The 22196-nt window shown below is 29.2% G+C and overlaps 2 protein-coding genes across 4 annotated transcripts; one reads left to right on the top strand and one right to left on the bottom strand.

Moving 5' to 3' along the window:
* Positions 1-514: 514 nt before the first annotated feature.
* LOC130824429 (uncharacterized) lies at positions 515-4377 on the top strand. Its single transcript, XM_057689430.1, has 2 exons — positions 515-756; positions 3591-4377. The coding sequence occupies exons 1-2, from the start codon at positions 687-689 to the stop codon at positions 3908-3910; spliced, it is 390 nt and encodes a 129-aa protein (XP_057545413.1). The 5' UTR covers positions 515-686; the 3' UTR covers positions 3911-4377.
* Positions 4378-7578: 3201 nt separating this feature from the next.
* On the bottom strand, positions 7579-21543 carry LOC130824430 (serine carboxypeptidase-like 13). 3 transcript variants are annotated; one of them, XM_057689432.1, is made up of 14 exons: positions 21085-21543; positions 20479-20624; positions 18279-18361; positions 17462-17584; positions 15241-15343; positions 14370-14407; positions 13709-13810; positions 12627-12722; positions 11828-11938; positions 10580-10651; positions 9156-9277; positions 8316-8429; positions 8037-8091; positions 7579-7909 (listed from the first exon to the last, which is right to left on the bottom strand). In XM_057689432.1, the coding sequence occupies exons 1-14, from the start codon at positions 21225-21227 to the stop codon at positions 7826-7828; spliced, it is 1392 nt and encodes a 463-aa protein (XP_057545415.1). In that variant the 5' UTR covers positions 21228-21543; the 3' UTR covers positions 7579-7825. The 3 variants fall into 3 exon arrangements, with proteins under 3 accessions (XP_057545415.1, XP_057545416.1, XP_057545417.1); XM_057689433.1 differs by having other exon boundaries at positions 7585-7902; XM_057689434.1 differs by lacking the exon at positions 10580-10651 and having other exon boundaries at positions 7586-7909.
* Between the last annotated feature and the right edge of the window lie 653 nt (positions 21544-22196).

The following is a 22196-nucleotide window of genomic DNA, read 5'->3' on the forward strand; positions in this document are numbered from 1 at the left end:
CTCAGTTTCATCATACTCATCTCACTTGCCAATACAAATTCTATTAGGCTATTAGTATAAATCGCTGTTGGGAAACTAAGAAGTCAGAACAAATACTCAACAAATTCTTGTATATACCAATCTCAATACGAGGAGAACCCATAATTAGTAAAAAAATAATTACTTTAAAGAAAAATTAACATTAATAATTTAGATTATTAATTTTATGTTTATATTTAGATTATTTTTTCTAAAAATTCAACATTTGACCTTAATTCGCTTTGAATAATCGACCTTTGTTTTAATTTGCCGACAGTATACCCTACCTATTAATAGTAATTTGGTATATTATAGACAAATATATGACAAAAGTTATTAGTAAATAATCCAAAATTAAAATTATTCACGATAAATGTGTAAAATATTATATTATTAATATTAATTTTTTCCACCTTTATCGTTATAATTGCTCACTTTCAGATGATAAAAAAGCACTTTTAGAAATATAAGTGTACATTTGACTACAGTCCGGACCATCTCGTTTGAGAACTCGTAAAAGTACTCTTTTCAACTTAACATATAAAACTAAACGAAGCTAAAAATGCGAAGGGCTAGAGAAAGAAGGTAGCCGTAGCAGAGCAGCCATTATTAAGCATCGAGCATCGAGCATCGAGCATCGAGCATCGAGCATTGAGCCGTTGGCATCCATGGATTCCCGAATGCAACGCTACAAATTTGCTTGGAGAATCTTCATGATTGCTAACTTTGGTGTTGGAGGTTTGCACTTCTCTCTCTTTCCTCCTTTTCTCTCGCTGCTTATTTTAATTTCAAGTTATATTTGGTTTCTGCTAATGTTAATTTCTATTGAAACACATTTATTGGGTTCGCTATTTCTTGTTTTGCTGTTTCCTATGAGTTCTTATTGGTTATTTCTTGTTTTGCTGTTTCTATTTGGACAATGCCTGATGAATTATGAAGGAAATTGTTTCTGAAATTAGGTCACCAGGGAATGATTACTGAATACTGATCTTCATTGACACTTATTTACTTTTTGTTCACTGAAGTATATTTCCCTAATTCCCCAAATCCTTTCCAGAGAATTTGTACAGGCTGAGGCAGGTAAGGAGGGAGTTAAATTGAGTAGATGTTGAGAATCAAACCTTATTCCAAGGGTGTAAAGGAAATCCCTTAATTACTATGCAAATCTATGATTCTCAATTAATTCGCCCAAATCTTAAATAGTAGTATTTTAATAGATTATCGAATTTTTGAAACTAAAAGAAAAACGATTATGAGAAGAAAAATCTAGACAACGCTTGAAGAAAGAAGCTGTTGGAGGATCTTTTACGTAATTTGGTGAAGACCTACCTAAAACTTTAACCCTTATGGACTTGTCTAGGAAAATATTTAGCATTAGTAAAGAAGATGCGGAAGGTTGTTGAGCATGAACAACAGTTTTGCTACCTATATTTGATTACTGATACTTCCTTTTATCTTTGCAAGTGTCTCATTTAGGATTTTGCATTATTCACCGATCAATATTATTTGTATTTTATTCTTAATCTATAAGTTAAAACATAGTCAAGTGAGATTTTGTTTGATTCATCTCAATGTAAATTTTATTAACATCAACTTTTTATAATTATTAATTATACACAATTAAAGATATTAGGATTAAATTAGTGCATTGGCAAGTGTGCAGAAGCAAATGAGACATTTAAAGTGGATAGGAGGAAGTATATGTTAGCCACTATTTGAATATCGTTCCGTTAATGTTTTTTTTGTGCCCATTGTGTCCTATAAATGGGGATTAAGTGTAAGTGATGAGAAGAAGAGTGAGCGCAATAGAAATGCAAGTGCAAGTTGCGAGTGAATAAAGCTCCTGACAAAAGTAATAGTGTGTGAGACTCGCATTACACTATTAATTGCCAATGCGTGCACTTTTATATGTGACGTTGCGGTGTAAGAGAAGTTATTCGTTCACTTGTGAGCTTTGGGAACAAATGAACAATTAGTGATAAGTGTGTGTGAGGGTGATGTAAGGCTACTATTTGTTCAAAATTTGTTCAAAATTCAAGTCTACCTTTCGATGGGTACCTTGGCTACTATTTATAGGTATGCTTATAAGGCTTCATACCTAACCTAGAATTTAACTAATGTAATCCCTGATTAAAATACCTTAGGAAACACTATTAAGTACTTGTCAATGGTTATACATTCTAACTTCTAAGGAGAACTCCTACAACTTAAATTTTTCTAGACCTATATCCATCCATGCAAGGAGGATATTACATCAACTTTTAAGCACTTATTAACTTTAATGAAATCATTTTAACGATGAACATTACTAGCTCTCATTAGTCGTGAATACGCTCTAACAACCCTCTAATTTATTTCCTTAAAACTGTGCAATAAAGGACAATCATTACTACCCTAGGATGTTTAACTTAACTAAGATGAGTTAAGCTCTTATTACATGCGAAAATTAATCTTTTCTGAGTATGGACAACCTAAATAATGTTCATGTTTATCATCATTGAGCCCTTGCATTCATGGCTCATTACCCCTCTCCCATCCTGATGCTTTTAGATCCCATATTGAAGTTTTTCTTATAATGCTTCATCAGCTGGCATCTCTTTGATTTCTACGACTGTATGAGAGGCTGTGGCCTGAGAGAGAAACTCTCCAGTCTTCTCTTTGTTACCGACATTAGCCAAGTAATTAGCATTAAGATGACTTTGGTAACTTTGACTTCAATGAGCAACTGAAATGTTTCCCTTGGACTTGCTCTTCAGCTACATGTGCATGATCATTGGAAGAGTTAGGCTTAACTGTTACTTCTTTGTAATTGCTTGGAATCTCTTCATTGATCGCGAACTTGCTTGAACTTGGACTGAATTGTGCGTCGTTCTACCTTTAACGTGAAACATTAAGAAGCTCGATATGCTTGAACCGGTCTTATCGGCCAAAAAAGGTTACAAAACAGCATTAAACGATTCATTAGTTTTGAAAACCATTCCAAAACGGCGTTGAGTTAACTCGGATGCGTTTTTGCCCCATGTTTCAACAGCAATTGTTGAGTGTAGATGCTGAGAAGAGTGTGTCTTATTAGTGTTAGCATGTTTCTTTTTCTTCTTGTTCCTTAATGCTTTCAAGATCAATACTCAACTTCCAATTTTGATGCCTTCTAAATTGATAAAAAGTCAATTAGTTCAAAGTTCAAACTATTTTCTGCTACTCAGATTCTTATTGGGACAGTAGTTGATTTCAACCATTAGCCTTCAGGTCACAGTGCAAAAATGCGGTAACAGTTACAATTGCAGTATGACAAAGTGAGGCGTTAACGAGAGTGATGCGTGGTCGTAATGCCAAATATTGGCCGGAATTTTGAGATATCCCTCAATCCGGCATAAAATGCGGTTTTTGACACCTTGACAGCGTGGAGTAATATCGGTCGATAAATTTGACGACCTTGACTTTTTATCAATTAGGAGAATCACTTATGTGTTAATTCGTCAAATTAAATTTTCTGTGATCCATTTTTTTTTTCTGTAGCTGCCAATATGTTTTAGGAGCGACGCTGACTAACGTTCAATCCATCAAATGCACAGCTTATATCTTTGCAATGGCAAAAAGGAAAGGTGGAAGTTCAAAAAGCGAAAAACATGAAAAAGCTCCACCACCTACTGAGACCAGTGTACCGACTGTGGTGTCCTTGGCGGAGCCAGAAATTATACCAACAACCCCCATTGCAGAGCTTGTTAAGGTGCATGAGCCTATTCCTGAAGATCAGCAACGAGACCTTTTCAAGTGGATACTTGACGAGAAGAGAAAGCTTAAACCCAAGGACAGAAGTGAAAAGAAACAAATCGATGATGAAAAGGCAATTCTGAAGCATTTTATACGTGCAACATCGATCCCTCCTTTTTAAATTTTCTTCCCTATAAGAGCCAGCCGTTCTGTTTTTTCTTGAAGGCTGCTTGTCCGGATGTTGTGACTTGATCTCAGGCGAGATCCATTTTCTCGGTTGCTCCATTCCTTGTAGTTTCGAGATGCTGCGTGCATTTTGCAATTGAATGACACATAAGGCGCGAGAAAAGTTATATGGCCGAATTGTAGTCGAGATAAAGATGTTGAGAACGTAGCAGATCTCAATCTCAAGTTTCGGCCCATTCGGAAGCCATATGATTGATCGTAGCACGCGAATGTGAAAAGAACAATGTCACAGGCAGGCTTGTGAAATGGAGCTAAATAGATTGGGGCTAAAATAGGCTTATCTTGCCTTACTGTGGCCTGTTTTTGGTTTTGTTTGTACATTGTACCAAATTTTTGTATGGTGGATTTTGCATCTGACTTGACCAGTTGATTTTATCAATAAATATGAAATTTGATTTTAAATACGCTAGTGAGAGGTTTGCATCAGCTAAATTATCAAATTTTAGCATTATATATTGACCATGCTATTTTTTATTGTACCTAAATAATTAAAAATTGTTCAATAAGATATTTTACTGAACACCCATCTCCTACTTTGAGCTTTGACAATATAATTTTTCAAGGAAAAATGCTAATATGCTTGATTTAAATTAAACGGTGTTCCAACTAGGGATGGTCATGGGACGGGTTTGGAGCGGGTCTGGCCAGATCCGGACCCGGATCATGACCCTAAAGGTCCAAAATTTTCAGACCCAGACCCAGACCCTTCGGATCTGACGGGTCTAGGGTCTTTGATGGATCCTTAATGGGTCTTAAACAAAGTCTCTTTGATTGTCAAAATTGAACCTTTTGCGAGTCTTTTTGTATTTTTGTAAGCAACTTATTCTCGTATTACAAACACTTGTTCGAGTCTATGAAATTCAAATACAAAATAATTACTAAAAAGTAAAAAAATATTTAATTGTATAGGGTCCGAGTCCGGGTCTAAGGGGCGGGTCTAGGGTCTGGGTCCGGGTCTGTGGGATCCGGACCCGAATCCGTCAAATATTTTCTGGATCCAGATCCGACCCGAATTCGATGGGTTTCAAAAAATAAGATCCAGACCCTTAAAAAGGAGCAGATCCAACAGGATCTTGGACCCATGACCATTCCTAGTTCCAACTATTAAAATACTTAAAACTATCTTCCAAACCTTGATTAGAAGAGACATTAATTAGTACACCATGTTTTAAATTACCTTGAATCCCAAGAAATTGGGGAAATGAACACATGTTTAATAAAAAAGCCAATTGTTTGTTGTTTCTCTTGATTCTTTACTAACGCTAAATAATGCCATCAAAATTGCATTTGAACTTAAAGACAAAGTTTTGACTAAAAAACAGTAAAGGCAGAAAAATTCGTAAAATAATTTAATAAAGGCTTAAAAACTTGTAAAATAATTTCATAAAGGCTAAAAACTCGTAAAATAATTTAATAAAGGCTTCTTTAAAGTCCACCAGCATGTTTCTAGCCCTCCATATTTATGTAGATAAAGGCGCATTTAAAGATTGAATGACCTAATAGAGGTTTCCATCAATTGACGCAACGAGCCTCGACTTATTGCACAAGTCTAGCAGCAAGTTGGATAATAATAGTAAACTAGCTGGTGTCTTTGAGAAGCATAGTTTTATTAAATTTTCAGCTCATTTTATATGAGACCATCACACTGAGACGATCTTAAGACAAGAAGCCCATAAGATAAATGTTTCTATTATTGGCTATTTAATTCAAGTATGAGATATGTCTTATAGTGAAACCATCTCATACAAGAATTTGCGTTAAATTTTCCGATATATTTGTATCATTTAAGAAATTAAAACTTTAAAAAATAAATTTTATATCATAATTATATCTTATTTCGCTCTGAATTGTTGTATACATTACATACATTGTATTTGCATTGTGCGTGCATATAATTGCGAAAATCAAATTCATGACAAATAAATCACAACATAAGCCAAAAGTCAAAGACATAAATATTAGTCATAATAACAATGACATCATCATTGAGTTTTGGAAATCATTGAGTTTTAGAAGAAAATTTTTTATTAAGGTTATTGTTGGAAAAGAGTGACTCGAACAAGATGCCAGGCAGAGAGACCTCCGCTGGGCGCGGAGTATGTACTGATCAGGTCCGCGGGGCGCGGAGTTGGTTCTGCTCCTTTTCACAGTTCGCGTAATGACGGTTTCTTGGCACGTTTTTTGGCCGGTTATTCTTAGTTTTTGACGGTTTCTCTTGTATTTTCTTAACCCTAATTTCTTTTATTGTGAGGTATAATATATGAAGGCCCCATGTAATTAGAATTAGAAAGAGAATGCAATGCAAAACATAAAGTGAGGAAAACTAAGAGAGAAAAAGCTTGGAGAGCCATTGTTGTGGTTTCTCGTGTTCATCTTGTAATCTCCCGGTTTATAGTGAAAAGTTTATTCTCGGTGCCGGTGGATGTAGCTATCACGTTGATAGTGAACCACGTTAATTTCTCGGTGTGATTTTTTTTATTGTTTGTTTGAATCTTTATTGTTTCATTATTGTTTTCGATCTTTGCTTCCGCTATCGCACAACAGTTATAACTAGGGATGGTCATGGTCTGGCCAGACTCGGACCCGGACCCTTTTATTTTTTATGGATCCAGACCCGAATCCGGATCCTTAGGATCCAAAATTTTCAGACCCAGACCCAGACCCTACGGATCTGACGGGTCTAGGGTCCTTAATTGTTCCTTAATGGGTCTTATACAAAGCCTCTTTAATTTGTCAAAATTGTACCTTTTGCGAGTCTTTTTGTATTTTTGTAAGCAACTTATTGTCGTATTACAAACACTTCTTCGAGTCCAACAAATTCAAATACAAAATAATTACTAAAATGTAAAAACACTTGTCTAAATACATGATTAAAAATCAAATATAAAAGACTAAATGAGAAACATAGTGAATCAAGTGAATGAGAAAAAAATTAGGGACTTAGGGTTACTAGATTGAGAATGAGAACTTGAGAAGGCAATCAAGTGAATCAAGTAATCAACTGATCAAGGGCCCAAGGCATTATATTATTATATATTAATAATAAAAAAATTAATATTAGAATTTAAAAATCAGAAATTCATAATATAAAATTTAAAAGTTTAGGGTTCGGGTCTCCACCTTAGGACCCGGACCCGGACCCGGATCTGTCAAATATTTTTTGGATCCAGATCCAACCTAGATCCGATGGCTCTCAAAAATTTAGATCCAGACCCTTAAAAAAGGGCGGGTCCGGAGCGGGTCCAACAGGATCCTGGACCCATGACCATCCCTAGTTATAACACTTAAGCAATATTAATTAGTGATGATGTCAGCAGTGTTTTGTTTTAGCAATAGTTATAGATTATAAATAGATATGAACTACTCTGACTAAAAACCATCTCAAGTTCTCAACTATTTAATTCATATATAACACGTCTCACGGTGACACAAATTTAGTGAGTAAATATTGATAAAAAAAATTGATGAACTCTATGAATTATCTTATTAGCCTGAAGAATGTGTAGTAACTTTGCTGTTTCTTGTTGCACCCGCTTAATTGAAAAGGTCCTTTTACGTTATAGTGAATGCAAACAATACTATATTTACATTAATACAGTATTTGTACGTATTTAAAATAATTAGAATGTTAACACAAATTTGCGTGTATCTCAATAATAAAATCTACTTATAATTGTAAATTTTATTACAACGTGTAAAAGAGTACTTTTAAAATTTCAATTTCCATATAGCAACAACATCAAGTATGAATGTATGATACTTATTCTATATATTATTTAAAAAGCTCTTGAGATCTTTTTATGATTTGCATTATTTCGTAAATATAATAGGATTAAGAAATACAAAATATCTAAAGAGGGCTTAATCCGAGCCATCTATCTATCATGGCAAGGCTTTCTCGAGGCTTATATTCTGGTGCAGTGTGCCCTGCTCCCTAACAAAACAATTGAATAAGCATCAATTTATTGCAATATTTCTTTTATTTCTTTAAATTTGCTACATAACGCAGATCAAGGTAAAGCAAAAATTAAAATTTTTTAAAGATCAGTGAATCATCTCACCTTAACTGTACTAAAAGTTAAACGATAAGGGAAACTCCAATATTGCGTAACATATCTGTGCATAATTATACAATGATTAGAATGTACAACTTAATTTAGTGGAAAGATTTGTTAATTTGTCAAACTGCTATATGAGACAATTTCATTGTAACATATTTTATATAAAAATTAAAGAGTCTAATTAATAAAGCTTATAAAAATATAAGGTTATTATTTAAAAAGATACTCTCTCACAAAATAATAAATATAATATGAGTTTGAGGTTTATAGAAAACTAACCCAGCAACTTGTCCATCAACAAACCATGGGCTCCACTTGATATCTACTGAAAGATTTAATTGCTTGATCCACTCTAACGTGCTAACATATGGTATTGCTGCATCTTGATCTCCACTAAACCATGAAATCAAAACTTCAAAATTAAAAATTTCTTAATACTGACTTTTTCCTTTGATTTTCAGTCGGTCTATTGACAGACTGTTTTTTGAGACACGTCTTCTATTTGCAATCTATTAAAGCTTAATTAAACTAAAAGATAATAATAAGCTGATCAAATAAGAAATGGTCTCTCACAAGATTTGTGTTTAATTTTTTATTATAAAACTTTAAAATTCTCACAAATTTAAATTGTATTGTGCAAACTCACAGAAACAAAAATTACATTAAAACATGAAAATTGATATACATATATATATATATATATACACATACACAAAATGCTTCTATGGAAGTAGAAACATGTACGAGCGAAGCCATATGAGGATCCAGCCCTGCAACCTATTTTTAAAAGTCTATTTTTATAACCAAAAAAAAAATTAATCCCGCTTCACCTTTTAGAGTTATAGATGTTTTATAGATTTGTTACATTTTTCAATTTAGTATATCACATAGCTATATTTTTATTTTTGGCTATAATCTATACTTTTTTTAAAAAAAAAATTCTTATTTATACATAACCTATCTTTTGATCTCATCCATATATTTTTACATTCCTTATAAATCTCACATTTTTCTCTTTTTTTAATTTTCACGAGAATTGTACTTGTAATAAAAGTGATAAGAAAGATAAGATTATACTTCTAAGAATACAAGAATGGAGACTTAAGAGATGTGACTCACCTATAGACTAGCGCACGTAAGAACTGTTTCTTGAAACCTTCATGATAGTCTACAGTACTTCGTACATTTTGTGTATACGTATTTAAGCTATGGTTGCATCTGACCCAATAATCTACTGTACCCTGATGGAGTATAAAAAAACTAAACTAATTAAAACTATCAAGTATTTTTGAAGAATTAAATTTTGGAAAATTTATAAAAATAATCTCAATTATGACTCATATATTATAAGTATAATCCAAATTATTAGAGTAATATTTTAAACCGTATAATTTTATTCGAAAAAATTGTCTTGAATAATACTGATTCCTACTTTTGATAACAATTAATTAATAATCTTAACTATATGGAGTATTTGCTAAGAATATACGAAAGATAACCTATGACTTATAAATTAAGTCATTTTGAAGAAACAAAACAAAAATAATAACAAAATTAAATTATTAAAAAGCCAAAATATAAAAAAATTAAAAAGAGAAATGAGGTAAGTTTATTTTTTCATTTATTATTACTCTATATTTTTTAATTTAAATATATAATTTTTTACAAAGCTATTAACCTGTAAAAATTGGTCACTATTTGAGAAATAATATTTCTAGTAGGTCTAGTAGGTGACTCTAAAATTGAGATTATTCATGATTAATCAAAAGTCAAAATTATTATAAAAAATCAATAAAAAATTTAATTATTATGAATAACTTTTTCTTTTAATTAAAACAATTGAAAATCTTCTAAGAAGATAAATAAAACTTTGGTTTATTATAAGAAATCCAATACTATATATATATATATATATATATATATATATATATATATATATATATATATTTATATATATATATATATATATATATATATACATATATATATATATATATACATATATATATATATATATATATATATATATATATATATATACATATATATATATATACATATATATATATATATATATATATATATACATATATATATATACATATATATACATATATATATATACATATATATATATATATATATATATATACATATATATATATATATATACATATATATACATACATATATACATACATACATATATATATATATATACATATATATATATATATACATATATATATATATATATATATATATATATATATATATACATATATACATAAATATACATATATACATATATATATATATACATATATATATATATATATACATATATATATATATAATATGATATATATATATATAATATGATATATATATATATATATATATATATATATATATATATATATATATATTTATATATATATATATATATATATTTATATATATATATATATATATATATATATATATATATATATATATATATATATATATATATATATATATATATATATAAGCTGTCATACCTCTCGAATATGGAGTGCCTCCCTAACTTGTATGTCATTAGCCCATTCGTAGGAAAGCATATAAAGTTGAGGCTTTAAGAAACGATAAGAAATATTAAATAAAATTTTTGATTAGTAACAATATAAATCATTTAGATAAATTGCAAAGTGTGAAGGAATCAATTATAGAAAATTTTCAAAAGTAATGAGTTTTCTTGATATGATTTAGGGTTTGACAAATAGCTGATATATGAAGATAATTAAATGGAGTGATTAATTTGTTTAATTGATTTTAATAACTGGTTTGACTATCTTATAATGAATACATTGCTCAACAGTGATTGATTATAACAAGTTGAACCAACTAAATTACAAAATACTACCATTAGATGATTTGACCACCAAATGAGCTAAAATGTCTTAAAAACTATTTTACCAAACACGTCAATATTTGAGAGAATGAGAGACCTATGTGAGAATCGAACTCAGAACCTTATTTGAAAAAAAGACACTTACTCTTCAACTGAGACAAGACCCGGTTCTGAAATATAAATTGTATTCATTTAAAAAGTAGGATTTATATCATATGTAAGCTTTTGGTTTTCGATAGAACCTCTTCAAGTTTGTCGTTTCATATCTCCTATAACCATGTTAGAGTATATAACATATCATAAGGCCTTAACCATCTGCTTTAACTTTTAGTTGAGTTGACCACTTGATATGATATTAGAACCCAAGTTGACAAGAGTTTAGGGTTTGAATTTCACCCAACCCTCATTTAAAATGAAATATTATACGCCTGGTACGAAGAGAGTTTGTGCTTCATCTACATTTCTAGCTTAAGAGGTTCTCGATCATGTGAGGGGGTGCGTTAAAGTATATAACATAACATAAGATCTTATCATTATCTTAAATTTTTAGTTTGGTTCCTCATTATGAACAACAAAATGTCAATAAAATGAGAAAGATGTTTAAAGTGACAAAAAAAGAAGCAATAAGAAAATTAATTTAAAAAATTTCACCTTCATCTAATCAACTTTTAAAATTTTCACTTTTCATTTATTTTATAGAAAAATGACACAAAAGGTCATATTTTTCTAGCATAAACAAAAAGTGAAATGTTCAAAAATTGATCTTCTAAATGTGAAAATTTTAAATTAAGTTAAATTTTCTATTATATTTCTTCCAAGTAAGATATTTTTTATTTTATATTTTTTTAAATTACAAACTAGGTAAGCTTAGAAGAAGAAGGATAAGAAAAATCCGTACCCGACATGGTTGTTTTATGTAGTCCTTTGTTAAAGTCATTTTATGTGGTTTAGGAGACAAGTAGACGCACTTAGGCTCTAAAACATGTGGTTCATTCACTACATTTCTAAGCTGCATAGACATCATTCAAATCATGTAGATACGTTAGAACTATTACAAAAAGCAATATTAACTCAAAATAAAAATTTGATAAAATATGTCCAGCTTAAAAATGATGTGAAACTGGAAAAATTAACGGAATCAATAAAATGGGATAAAACGATTGGATTTGAGTTTTAACCACTAAAATTTTTCTGTTGAAAATTCGTCCTTTAATTCAGATAAATTAATTTTTGACATACGTGGACATTTTTTTTTATTGTGATCCCCTCATTACCTTATTTACAAAAAAATATTCGAATTAAAAATGATTACATGAAACTGAAAAAGTTGAAAAAATTAGTAAAGTGGGCTCAAGCTTTCTGGTTTCAGTTTTGTTTGGATTTGACTCAGTTTATTGCGGTATATTTGGTTGGATCATTTTCGAGTCATGAGTTGAAATTTTCGGATTAAGAAGTTAATGGTCTAATTTCAAGTTAATTTTAGATCAAGTAAAAAATTGAGTGTTCTGATTTTAGTAAATTATTTTGTTCATACTCCATATCAGATGTGAAATATCTGAGATATCAGGTTTCGTTGACATATATATATTTAAATTATTTTTTTTTAGAATTTATATATGATATACTAACGAAATTATTGTCATAATATGAAATTTTATAAATTGATTATTAATTACATGTATACATTTATTACTTACGTGTAACATGGCTTGGAAAGACTCTAAGCACTTTGTATTAGAAGTATTAGCTTCTTCCACATTGGTGAAGTCACCTCTGCAATTTATTCTTGCGGACTGAGGAATAAACACATCAATTCAAGTTATTTATTCACTAAATATAACTAATTTTTCTATAAAAACATTTAAAAAAAAAGTAAAACTAGAATAAAAGAGTAATAATGTATAATGATACCTATAATAATTCATTATGAAATTCAAAAATTAGCTTTGGTAAATAATTTTTGTGTGCTTTCAAATACACATAATAATAAAAATTAATCGAAAATAACCTGAATTGAGATATTATATTCGAAACTTACCCGAATACTTTAATGTACACTTTTAGTTGATCCTAAATTAGTCACTCAGGGATTTGTACAAAAATCACGAAAAATAAAAGAAAAAAGTGGATATTTTGGTGAGGTATATAGGTGGGGTTATATTCTTTAATGAAGTAATTACTAGGCGTACCATACAAATTAAATTAGGGGACAAGAAAGTAATTACTAGGCATAGATATTAAAAGGAGTTTAAAAAGTGTCTATTAAGAAACAATCTATTTTTTATTTCAGGGTATGTCGACAGAAGGGGAATGATTAGGTAAAAATCAAACCCACAATCTAATCTGAAATGTGATATTTGCTCTCTAACTGAGATAAGACTTGATTCTCAAGAAACAATCTCTTTTTATAATTATAAGGTAGATTTAGGAAATAGGAGAATTATGTGAGAGTTCTACCAATGATCTAGCCGATGGAGTGCTACTTGCTCTCGACTGAGACAATATTCAATTCTCTAAGGAACGGTGATTATATTTTGAGAAATTTATTGTCCATGAAAGAAGATATATATAATCAGAGAACTTAAAAACAACTAAAAAAAATAATTTTATCATAAATAAATTCAAAAATAAATATAGCAAAAAATATATAAGCAAATGCGCCAATAAGGTTAAGTTTCATTAATGAGGTATTCAAATGAAAATAAGGTTCAGATCAGAAAAAATAACGGATAATTTATACTGTATTTTAAAATGAAATATGAAAGATACTCCTAGTTACCTTATAAAGTTCATCAGAGATTAGTGATATTCGATGTGCATACTTAGGTCTTCCATTGGTAAATGCATCATCACTTGTCTTAGGATTTCCTAGTATATATCCCTGTAAACATTGGCAAATCTAAAATCTAAAAACACTGGTAGCACGAATAAATAAAGTATTATAAGAAAAAGAATTACCTCAAATTCAATATTTTGTTTTAAGATTTAAGCAAAATAAATTATATATAGGCCCAATGCCTTTTGGATTCGTTTAAAGGTAATTAAAAGTGCATAATTTATCTAAGTAGGTATGTTTTAAGGCACGTAAAAACAAAATAAAAATTTACATAATGCTATAAAAACTTGCTTGAAGGAGGCTGTATTAATAATAATATGATGGAGGGTATAGACTTCAATATTAAGTGTCTTTTATAACAATTGTGACTTCTTTTATATAGAATTATATGTTTGATTAAAATTGTTTTATATTTGATTAATTGTTACTATATTGTAGATGTCGTATGATATTTTTATCAATAAATTATTAGGTTCTTTTCAAAAGAACATAATAAATAGAAAAGGTAGAAAATATTTTAAATGGATGAAGAAAGTTAATAAAGATGAAACAAAAAATATGAATCTTCCAAAAAGTTGTTAGTTGTTAGTAAGTATGTACATACCTTTATGTTAATTTTTGGCACAAGTTTATTTTTGTTCCCTACAAAAGGTAAACATAGTGGAATTTAGATTTTGTAGTAAAGCTATTTTTTTTTTAACATCGAGAGAAAAAAACAAATGAGAACCAAACATGCAATGTGACATTTTTTTATTATTTTATTGTATATTTATATGATAATTCTCGAGGATTAATAGAAAATAACCTCTTTGTTATCACTAACTTGAATATAATAAGGGTAACATTATGTATATTAAACTCTACAAGTCTCACCTTAAGTGGATGCCGCTGAATGACATAGGGATTATAAAGTGATGTTGCATAAGTTATATGATGGCTAGACAATATTTTTATGTGAAGATTTGAGCAATATTCCCTTTTATTTTTTGCCTATTAGTACTATTTATGTTTTGGCCGCTGAACACTTATCACTACTCTCTCCATTCTTTTTTATTTGTCTATTTTACTTTTTTGCGTATTTTAACGCAAATTTTGAGCCTTGATATCTCAAAAAATTGTAAAAATTATATATTAAAATTCTTTGAATCAAGACGAATCTAACAAGATCCCACATTAATATATTTTGTCTTGAATATATACTTAAAAAATCAAATTTAAATTTCTCTCTCATAAAGTTGAAAAACTTAAAATGGACAAACAAAAAGGAATAGAGGGAGTATTAATTTGTATTTTATTTTGAATGTACAAGTAAAAATATAGTGAAATAAAATCTTATTTAATTCGTTTCAATGCAAGAAGAATTATTAATATTAACTCTTAATAATTTTTAATCATACACAATTAAAAATATTAAAAGTGTAAATATTTTATCAAAAAGTATAAAAAAAATTAAAAGAGAATATATCATTACGTACCATTTAAGATTTCCTGGACAACGATTGGAACAATTTTTCCGGAGTAAGAGTCCCCAGATACGTACAAATGATTTGCTTTGAATTTAGAATGTCTTGTAAGCCACTGCAATATCATAAACCATTTAAGTGTAAGGAAATTATACAAAAATATTTGTAAAATTTAGATTTAGGAAAAAACAGATAACGTCTACTACCGTTAAATTAGGCTGGATTTATTGTGAATGCCAGCATATTAACAGAAAGACACGAGGTACACACACTTCATAAGTTAAAGAAATATATAACATGCCAAAATCATCTGGCAATGGGAAGAAGGTCTCCAATAGCTTATAAAGCATGCACATCATTTTCAATTTATCGATGTGGGATAACTCATCACAACAACTACAAAAAATTTGTTTAATATTAATTGTAATATTTTAGTTTTATTAGTCATATTTGTTTAGTATTAGTCGGGTTAGTTTAATATTAGTAGAATTGGTGAATTATCTTAAGTATTAGTGTAGATGTATTAGTATTAGTATAATTGTGTTAGTTGTAGTAAATTGTTGGAGAAATATTCTCTCCGATTTTTTAATAAAAATTAGAAACAAAATATGATATTAATTTAATATTAATTTTAATCAGACAAATTAATATTAAAATTGGAAGTTGTGTATTATTTATAGACTTATGAACGCAGGCAGGAGAATTCCCGCTATAATATTTAGTTTACGACCAATTTGCGATCAACCAACGACAAACAATAAAACACAAAACCAAATTAAAATCGGGGAAAAAGTATTAATATTAAAATACTCGCTTTTAATTGTAATTTGTTGTGTGAGAAAATGTTACCATCAATAGCAATTATATATTTATAATGAAACGAAGGTAGAATGCACTATGATTAAATTCAGAGGATATGATAGTTTTCCTTAAATAAGCTCCTTTGAAAATTTGAACAAAAAATTACATATTGTTAATTATAATTACAATAAATTACTAATAATTAACAAATAAATCACTAACCTTTCTAAAAAAATTCATAAATATACTGTGATTGCAAAATGTCAGAGTCTTTTTTTCAAAATATTGTAATTTAGAAAAATAATTCTCATTTTACGTTATTGGGAAAAATAATTCCCTATCTACCGTCCACGTAGGACTAGCTGAAAAATTTTTTTTTACAACTTTTTTTTTGCTAAAACCATCACTTAAAATAGTGGTTTTGTTGTAACTTCTAAACTAAAACGCTATCTCAATTGGTGTTTTCTTTGAAGCAATACTTTAAAAAAAATTACAATATTACTAAACCGTCATTTAAGGTGGCGGTTTTAATTGTTTCATAAAACAGTTCTATTTTCCTTCCTTCCTCCATTTGTTGCATTTCATCACACAACCCTCCTCATTATAATTGTTTGTGAAATTTGATTAATTACAGTTTTGAGATTGTTATGTTGCACTTCCATTGTTTAATTTCATGTTATAAGCTAAGATGCACCACAATTGAGATTAAATAGCATTGTTAATTTTGATGCATATAAGATGTTCGATGAAATGGTTCATTGAACTTTTCTTCAATTAGTTGCTTTAATTTGTTACATTTAGGATTTGAAGATGGAATTGAATTATTATTATTGATTAGATGGAACTGAATTTAACATATATATGTATATATAGAAGTTAGTTAAATGTGTGACTAACAACCTTTTACTGTTTATTGAATTTTTTGTATTATTTTGGATGATTGTTTTGGTAATATATATTTGTTATGATATACAAAGTATTTAAGGGGTTCAATGTATATAAATTAAAAAAAAAAAATATTGCCTAAACAAAAAATTGCCATCTGAATTGGAGGTTCATTAAGAAACAAAAAAATATCCAAGCAAGTAAAACTGCCAGTTTAAACAGCGGTTTTAGTATTAATCCAAAATGAAAAAAAAAGAACATGCAGCAGGTAAAACCGCTACTTAAGATAGCAATTCTGATATTATGCCAAAATAAAAAAAAAGGAAAATACAGCGATGTAAAACCGCCAGATGAAATGACGTTTTATGTTCAAACACAAAACGCTATTTTAAATAGCGGTTTAGGTTGGCGGATTTTAAAAAAAAAGTCCATCCTACGTGAACGGTTAATGCGAAATTATTTTTTCCATTGTTGTAAAATGAGAATTATTTTCCTAAATTGCAATAATTACAATAAATTACTAATAATTAATAAATAAATCACTAACCTTTCTTAAAAATTCATAAATATATTGTGATTGCAAAATGTCATCACTGTAGTATGCATCTGCAGTTGTTCCATAGGAGAAGCCGGTTCCAACGGGCGAATCTAGAAATATGATGTTAGCTACCTGAATATTTTAAATAATAATTAATCATTTATAAACAAACTTATTAATTAATGAAGCTTCACGTAATGAATAATAATTTATAATAATTTCTCACGTAATATTAAACAAATTATTTTTATACTTTCCCACCCCTCTCATTTCGTCCTATCTACTGTCTTTAAATTTAACCAACTAAATTTGTCTTAGTACTATTTTTAGATATGACTTCGCTCATAATATCTCATTTAACACTTATAATTTATTTTATAATTACCTCTTCTTTAGATTATATGGTAAATTGAGAAAAGGATAGAGCTATTTTTTGTTTAAAGACATTACTTAATTGCTTCAACTAAGATAAGCTTCGATTCTGTAATTACCTTCGCATTTTAAAAAAAATATACCTATTGGCGGTGAGCAAATATTTTCATGGACTGATTGTGGCACTCTTGGACTAACACTTTAAACTTAATTTGTGTTGTAAGCTGTATGCGTTTTATTTTTATAGGAATTAATCTGTTTGGGGATAAATTATGTGTGTGCATCTTTTTTACCCTTTCATTGGAGGGGCACAGGTATAATCGGCTCACTAGCTGTCCTCCTTATTCTGAACTCTAATTTATACAGGATATTAGATTGATGACCATGACACAAGCATTATAATGGAAAAACGAGATTTAAATGAATAAATTGTAAATAAATGCAGTACAAGTACCTTTGTCCAAGAATAAGGATTTAGTTGAAATTTTGGTGTGTCGGTTGATGAATAAGAAGCGCTGTAATTGAAGGTTAGTGGACCTGCAAATATTAACACTTTTCAATAAATAACGACACATAGAAGAACGTGGAACCATATGAATTGTCTAATGTATAAGCTAAATAATCATACAAATTGTCTTAATAAAAAGTTTATATAGTCATTGGGAAAATAAATAAGATTTTTAAATAGAATAAATTCCTTCTTAAAAATTACTTTGATTCAAAAATAACTTGACTAAAATTATTTGACCTTACCTACTATTTTGATAGGTTTAAGAACTTACGACCCATTTGATAGGTGGTAATATAACGGTAGTAATGGAAATGAAAAATTAGTGTAATTTTGGTTGAAAAATCTCTCGGCTATCTTGAAGGCCATGTTTGTTCAACTTCAATCGTATCATTTTCTTCACAAAATTCATTCCAATCTATTTCCATTGGGATATGTGGTATTAGATGGTAATGGAAATTTATAAATAAAAAAATCTTTTTGTGATCAAAGTCTCACTACCGTGAGAATGATATGGAACTTTTGATGAATTTTTACACTATAAATCATTTCCATTACCATCATTTAGTATCGCTAACCAAACGAGCCGTTAGAGTAATCATCAAGTAGGCCTTTTAGACAGATCAGGTCAGGTCAGGTTTGTGTTCGAACTATATGTAAATGGGTTAGAAACCATTTAATCCGAACCAAACCCATTTAGTTAATTGAGTCGAACATCACAACTCTGAACCGATTTTTAATAGATCATGTCAACTCGATTTTGACCCATTTAAATTGTTTAGAGTTTTCATTCCATTTCTAGATCTTTATTAATATTAACTACATCTTATTCTTTACCCTCCAATATTAAACTTTTAGTTATGAACTGTTTATTTTGTATTTACTATGAAAAATAGAATAACATCAAATGAATTAAGTTCAGGTTATAGTGATTGATTTGACTAGAAATCAACTCGTATAATTAAATGCCTTATATAAATTATTTCATGTATAAAAACTTAACCTCAACATAAGTTACATAACCCATTTAACAAAAGATCAGATCGGATCAACTCATTAAATTTATTGATCAAAAATCTCAACTCAAATTTACTTATTTCGAGTTAGGTTTAAATTGAGTTAACAAGTAGAGTCAACTTTTTCCGAGCTATATTAGGTGTAATGATTCACTTTTAGGAGGTGTTTGGTATGAGAAATGTAAATGTAATGGAAAGGGAATAGGTAGAGAAGAGTAAGGATAACGATAAGCGTTATCATTAATGAGTGTTTGGTATGAAGAACATTAACAGGATTGAAAAAACACGAATAAACACCTCAATTTATTTTTGGTAGCCAGTCTAAGCACCCTTACATCAACCACCCCACAACACAACCTCTCAATCTCCCACCATTACTCAACCACAACATGAAGTAAAAGACATATTTCTTCGTTTACAATTTTGTCCCAGGAATTCATCTTTAAATTTCAGTTGATGGATTTCAATTGTCACATATTAATTTGAATTTCAATTTTTAATAGCTTCTGTCAATTCAATACAATTGTCATACCTTATTCTAAATTGAATTAACATCCTCTTTTTACAACATACTCATCAAATTCTTCAAAATCAGAGAAGAAAGAAGTTGGATTTCATTTTCAATTGGCCAAAGTAGTAAAGAGATAGATATGATTGGCTTCAACAATGGCGGTGACATCAAGAACAAGCAAACAAAAGGTGTTGTATGGTTGCAGTCTGTGTTCGATGATGGAGGATGGAGAATTAAATGCTACAAGGTTATTTGTTGTGTTGTATAAGAGAGAAACTGGAGATTCAAAATCAAGGAAGCTAATAACAAATCTATTTCTCCTCATAACTGAGCAGTAACAATCTAAGAGTAATTGTTACTCTACTATAACGGAATCGGTTAACAATAATACAAACCAAACAAACTTTAATAAATTGCCTTAAGCGAATTCGTTTCTAACTCCTTAATTTTTTATACCAAACACCTCCTTCCTCTTCTACATTATTACTCATTATCATTAACATGTTGGTGATACAACACTCTATATACGCGGATAATAATGAACAAAACACTGAAACACTGTTTAAATTAGAAATGTTTTTTAAAAACACATAGAAATTAGAAAAAAAAAGAAACTAACCAATTTCAAAAACAAGACCAGAGAAGGCAGAGCAGCCAGGACCTCCAGTAAGCCAAAGCAAAAGAGGATCAATTGCAGGATCTCTCTCTGATTCAATGAAGTAATAGAATAATTCCACTTCTTCTAATTTGCCTACTCCTATATATCTGCATTCATCATATATTTTCTTTTTATTTATTTATTTATATTTATATAATAAATAAGAATAGACTTGTGTTGTAGGCATCTAATGAGATTTGACATGATGGTGGTTCAACTGAATCACACTACATATTCCGAAGTCCTAATCTATATGGTATCATATAATCATAATGAAAGGTAGCCGTTATAGTACATATCATGGAGGTCAACTAACAGCTTAGGCTTTTGGTTGAGTTGATTTCTTAATAAGCGAATGTCACCCATCCCTCATTTAAACTAGAATATTTAACGCCAGGTAGGAAGGTTTGTCTTACACCCATAATTTTAGCCCAAAAGACTTTTATGTGAAAGTGCGTGTTAGAGTGTCAATTATCAGTCTAAACTTTTGATTGAATTGGTTTTTGACAATTAATATAAGCATACCTTACAAAATACAATTCAAAAAAAAAATGATGAGGAACATACCCAGTTTCAAGGGTGAACGGTAGAATGGCAGGATAACCAGGTAGAAATTTGATAATATGAGATTCTTCTTCACAATTACATATTAATAATGAGATTATCACAAATATTATGCTCATCATTTTTAGCTTTTCTTTGTGTTCCATTGTTTTTGGTCAACCCAAAGCTTTTTTGGGTATGAAGATATGGAGGATCAATATCCTTATTAAAATGTTTTGCGTTTTTATTTGTTAATTAAAGTGTACGATATATCATGAAAGCTTTTTTAATTGAGTTGGTTTTTTAAGGTTACATCGGAAATCTTAACTACCCCTCAAATTTAAATGGAATATTTTTACACCAGGTATATGGAGAGTCTGTGTTGCATGCACACTTCTATGGATAATTATGACTTATCATGGGACATGTTAAAACATATGACTTATCATGCGATCTCAACTATGAGGCTAATTAAGTTTTTGATTGAGTTGATTTTTTAACATTATTTAAATTTTAATGATTTTTTTTATTTCCGTATCTCTTGTATTTGCGTTGATATAAATGTTTGTGCAACTTTAATTCTCATGGTGGGTAAGATAAAAAAATAACTTTTGTGCATAATAATAAAAAGAAATAAAATATATTTGTGAATTATTTTCTCTATTTTTTTACAAAGGTCTTATTTGCTTTTTTAGTACTATTTATTAATTACTTTTAATTTGTAATTTATTTTTAAGATATATATTAAAATATAGTCCAATGGGATTTTTATTTGATTCATCTCAACATAAAGTGTATTAATATCTATTTTTTATAATTTTTATTTATGTACAATTAGAGATGTTAAATATTGAATTAGTGCATTGTTAAACGTACAAAAAGCAAAATAAGACGTTTGAAAAGAAATAGAGAGTAGATCAATGAAAGTTGTTGAAATCATTTTTATATAAAAAAATAAAATTACGTGAGACGAAAAGAAAAATATGATAGCAAACTTAAAGGACGAAATACATAATGCAAAACTAATTCATTATTGGTGAAAGTGGTTGGCGCAAGCCTGTAATGTAATAAAATAATTAAGATAATATAATCTCTCGTCCTTTAAGTCTCACGCCGTTAAGTCTCATCTGGTTCTG

This window comes from Amaranthus tricolor, chromosome 9 (assembly GCF_026212465.1).
Source record: "Amaranthus tricolor cultivar Red isolate AtriRed21 chromosome 9, ASM2621246v1, whole genome shotgun sequence".
In the NCBI taxonomy this organism is placed as follows: domain Eukaryota; kingdom Viridiplantae; phylum Streptophyta; class Magnoliopsida; order Caryophyllales; family Amaranthaceae; genus Amaranthus; species Amaranthus tricolor.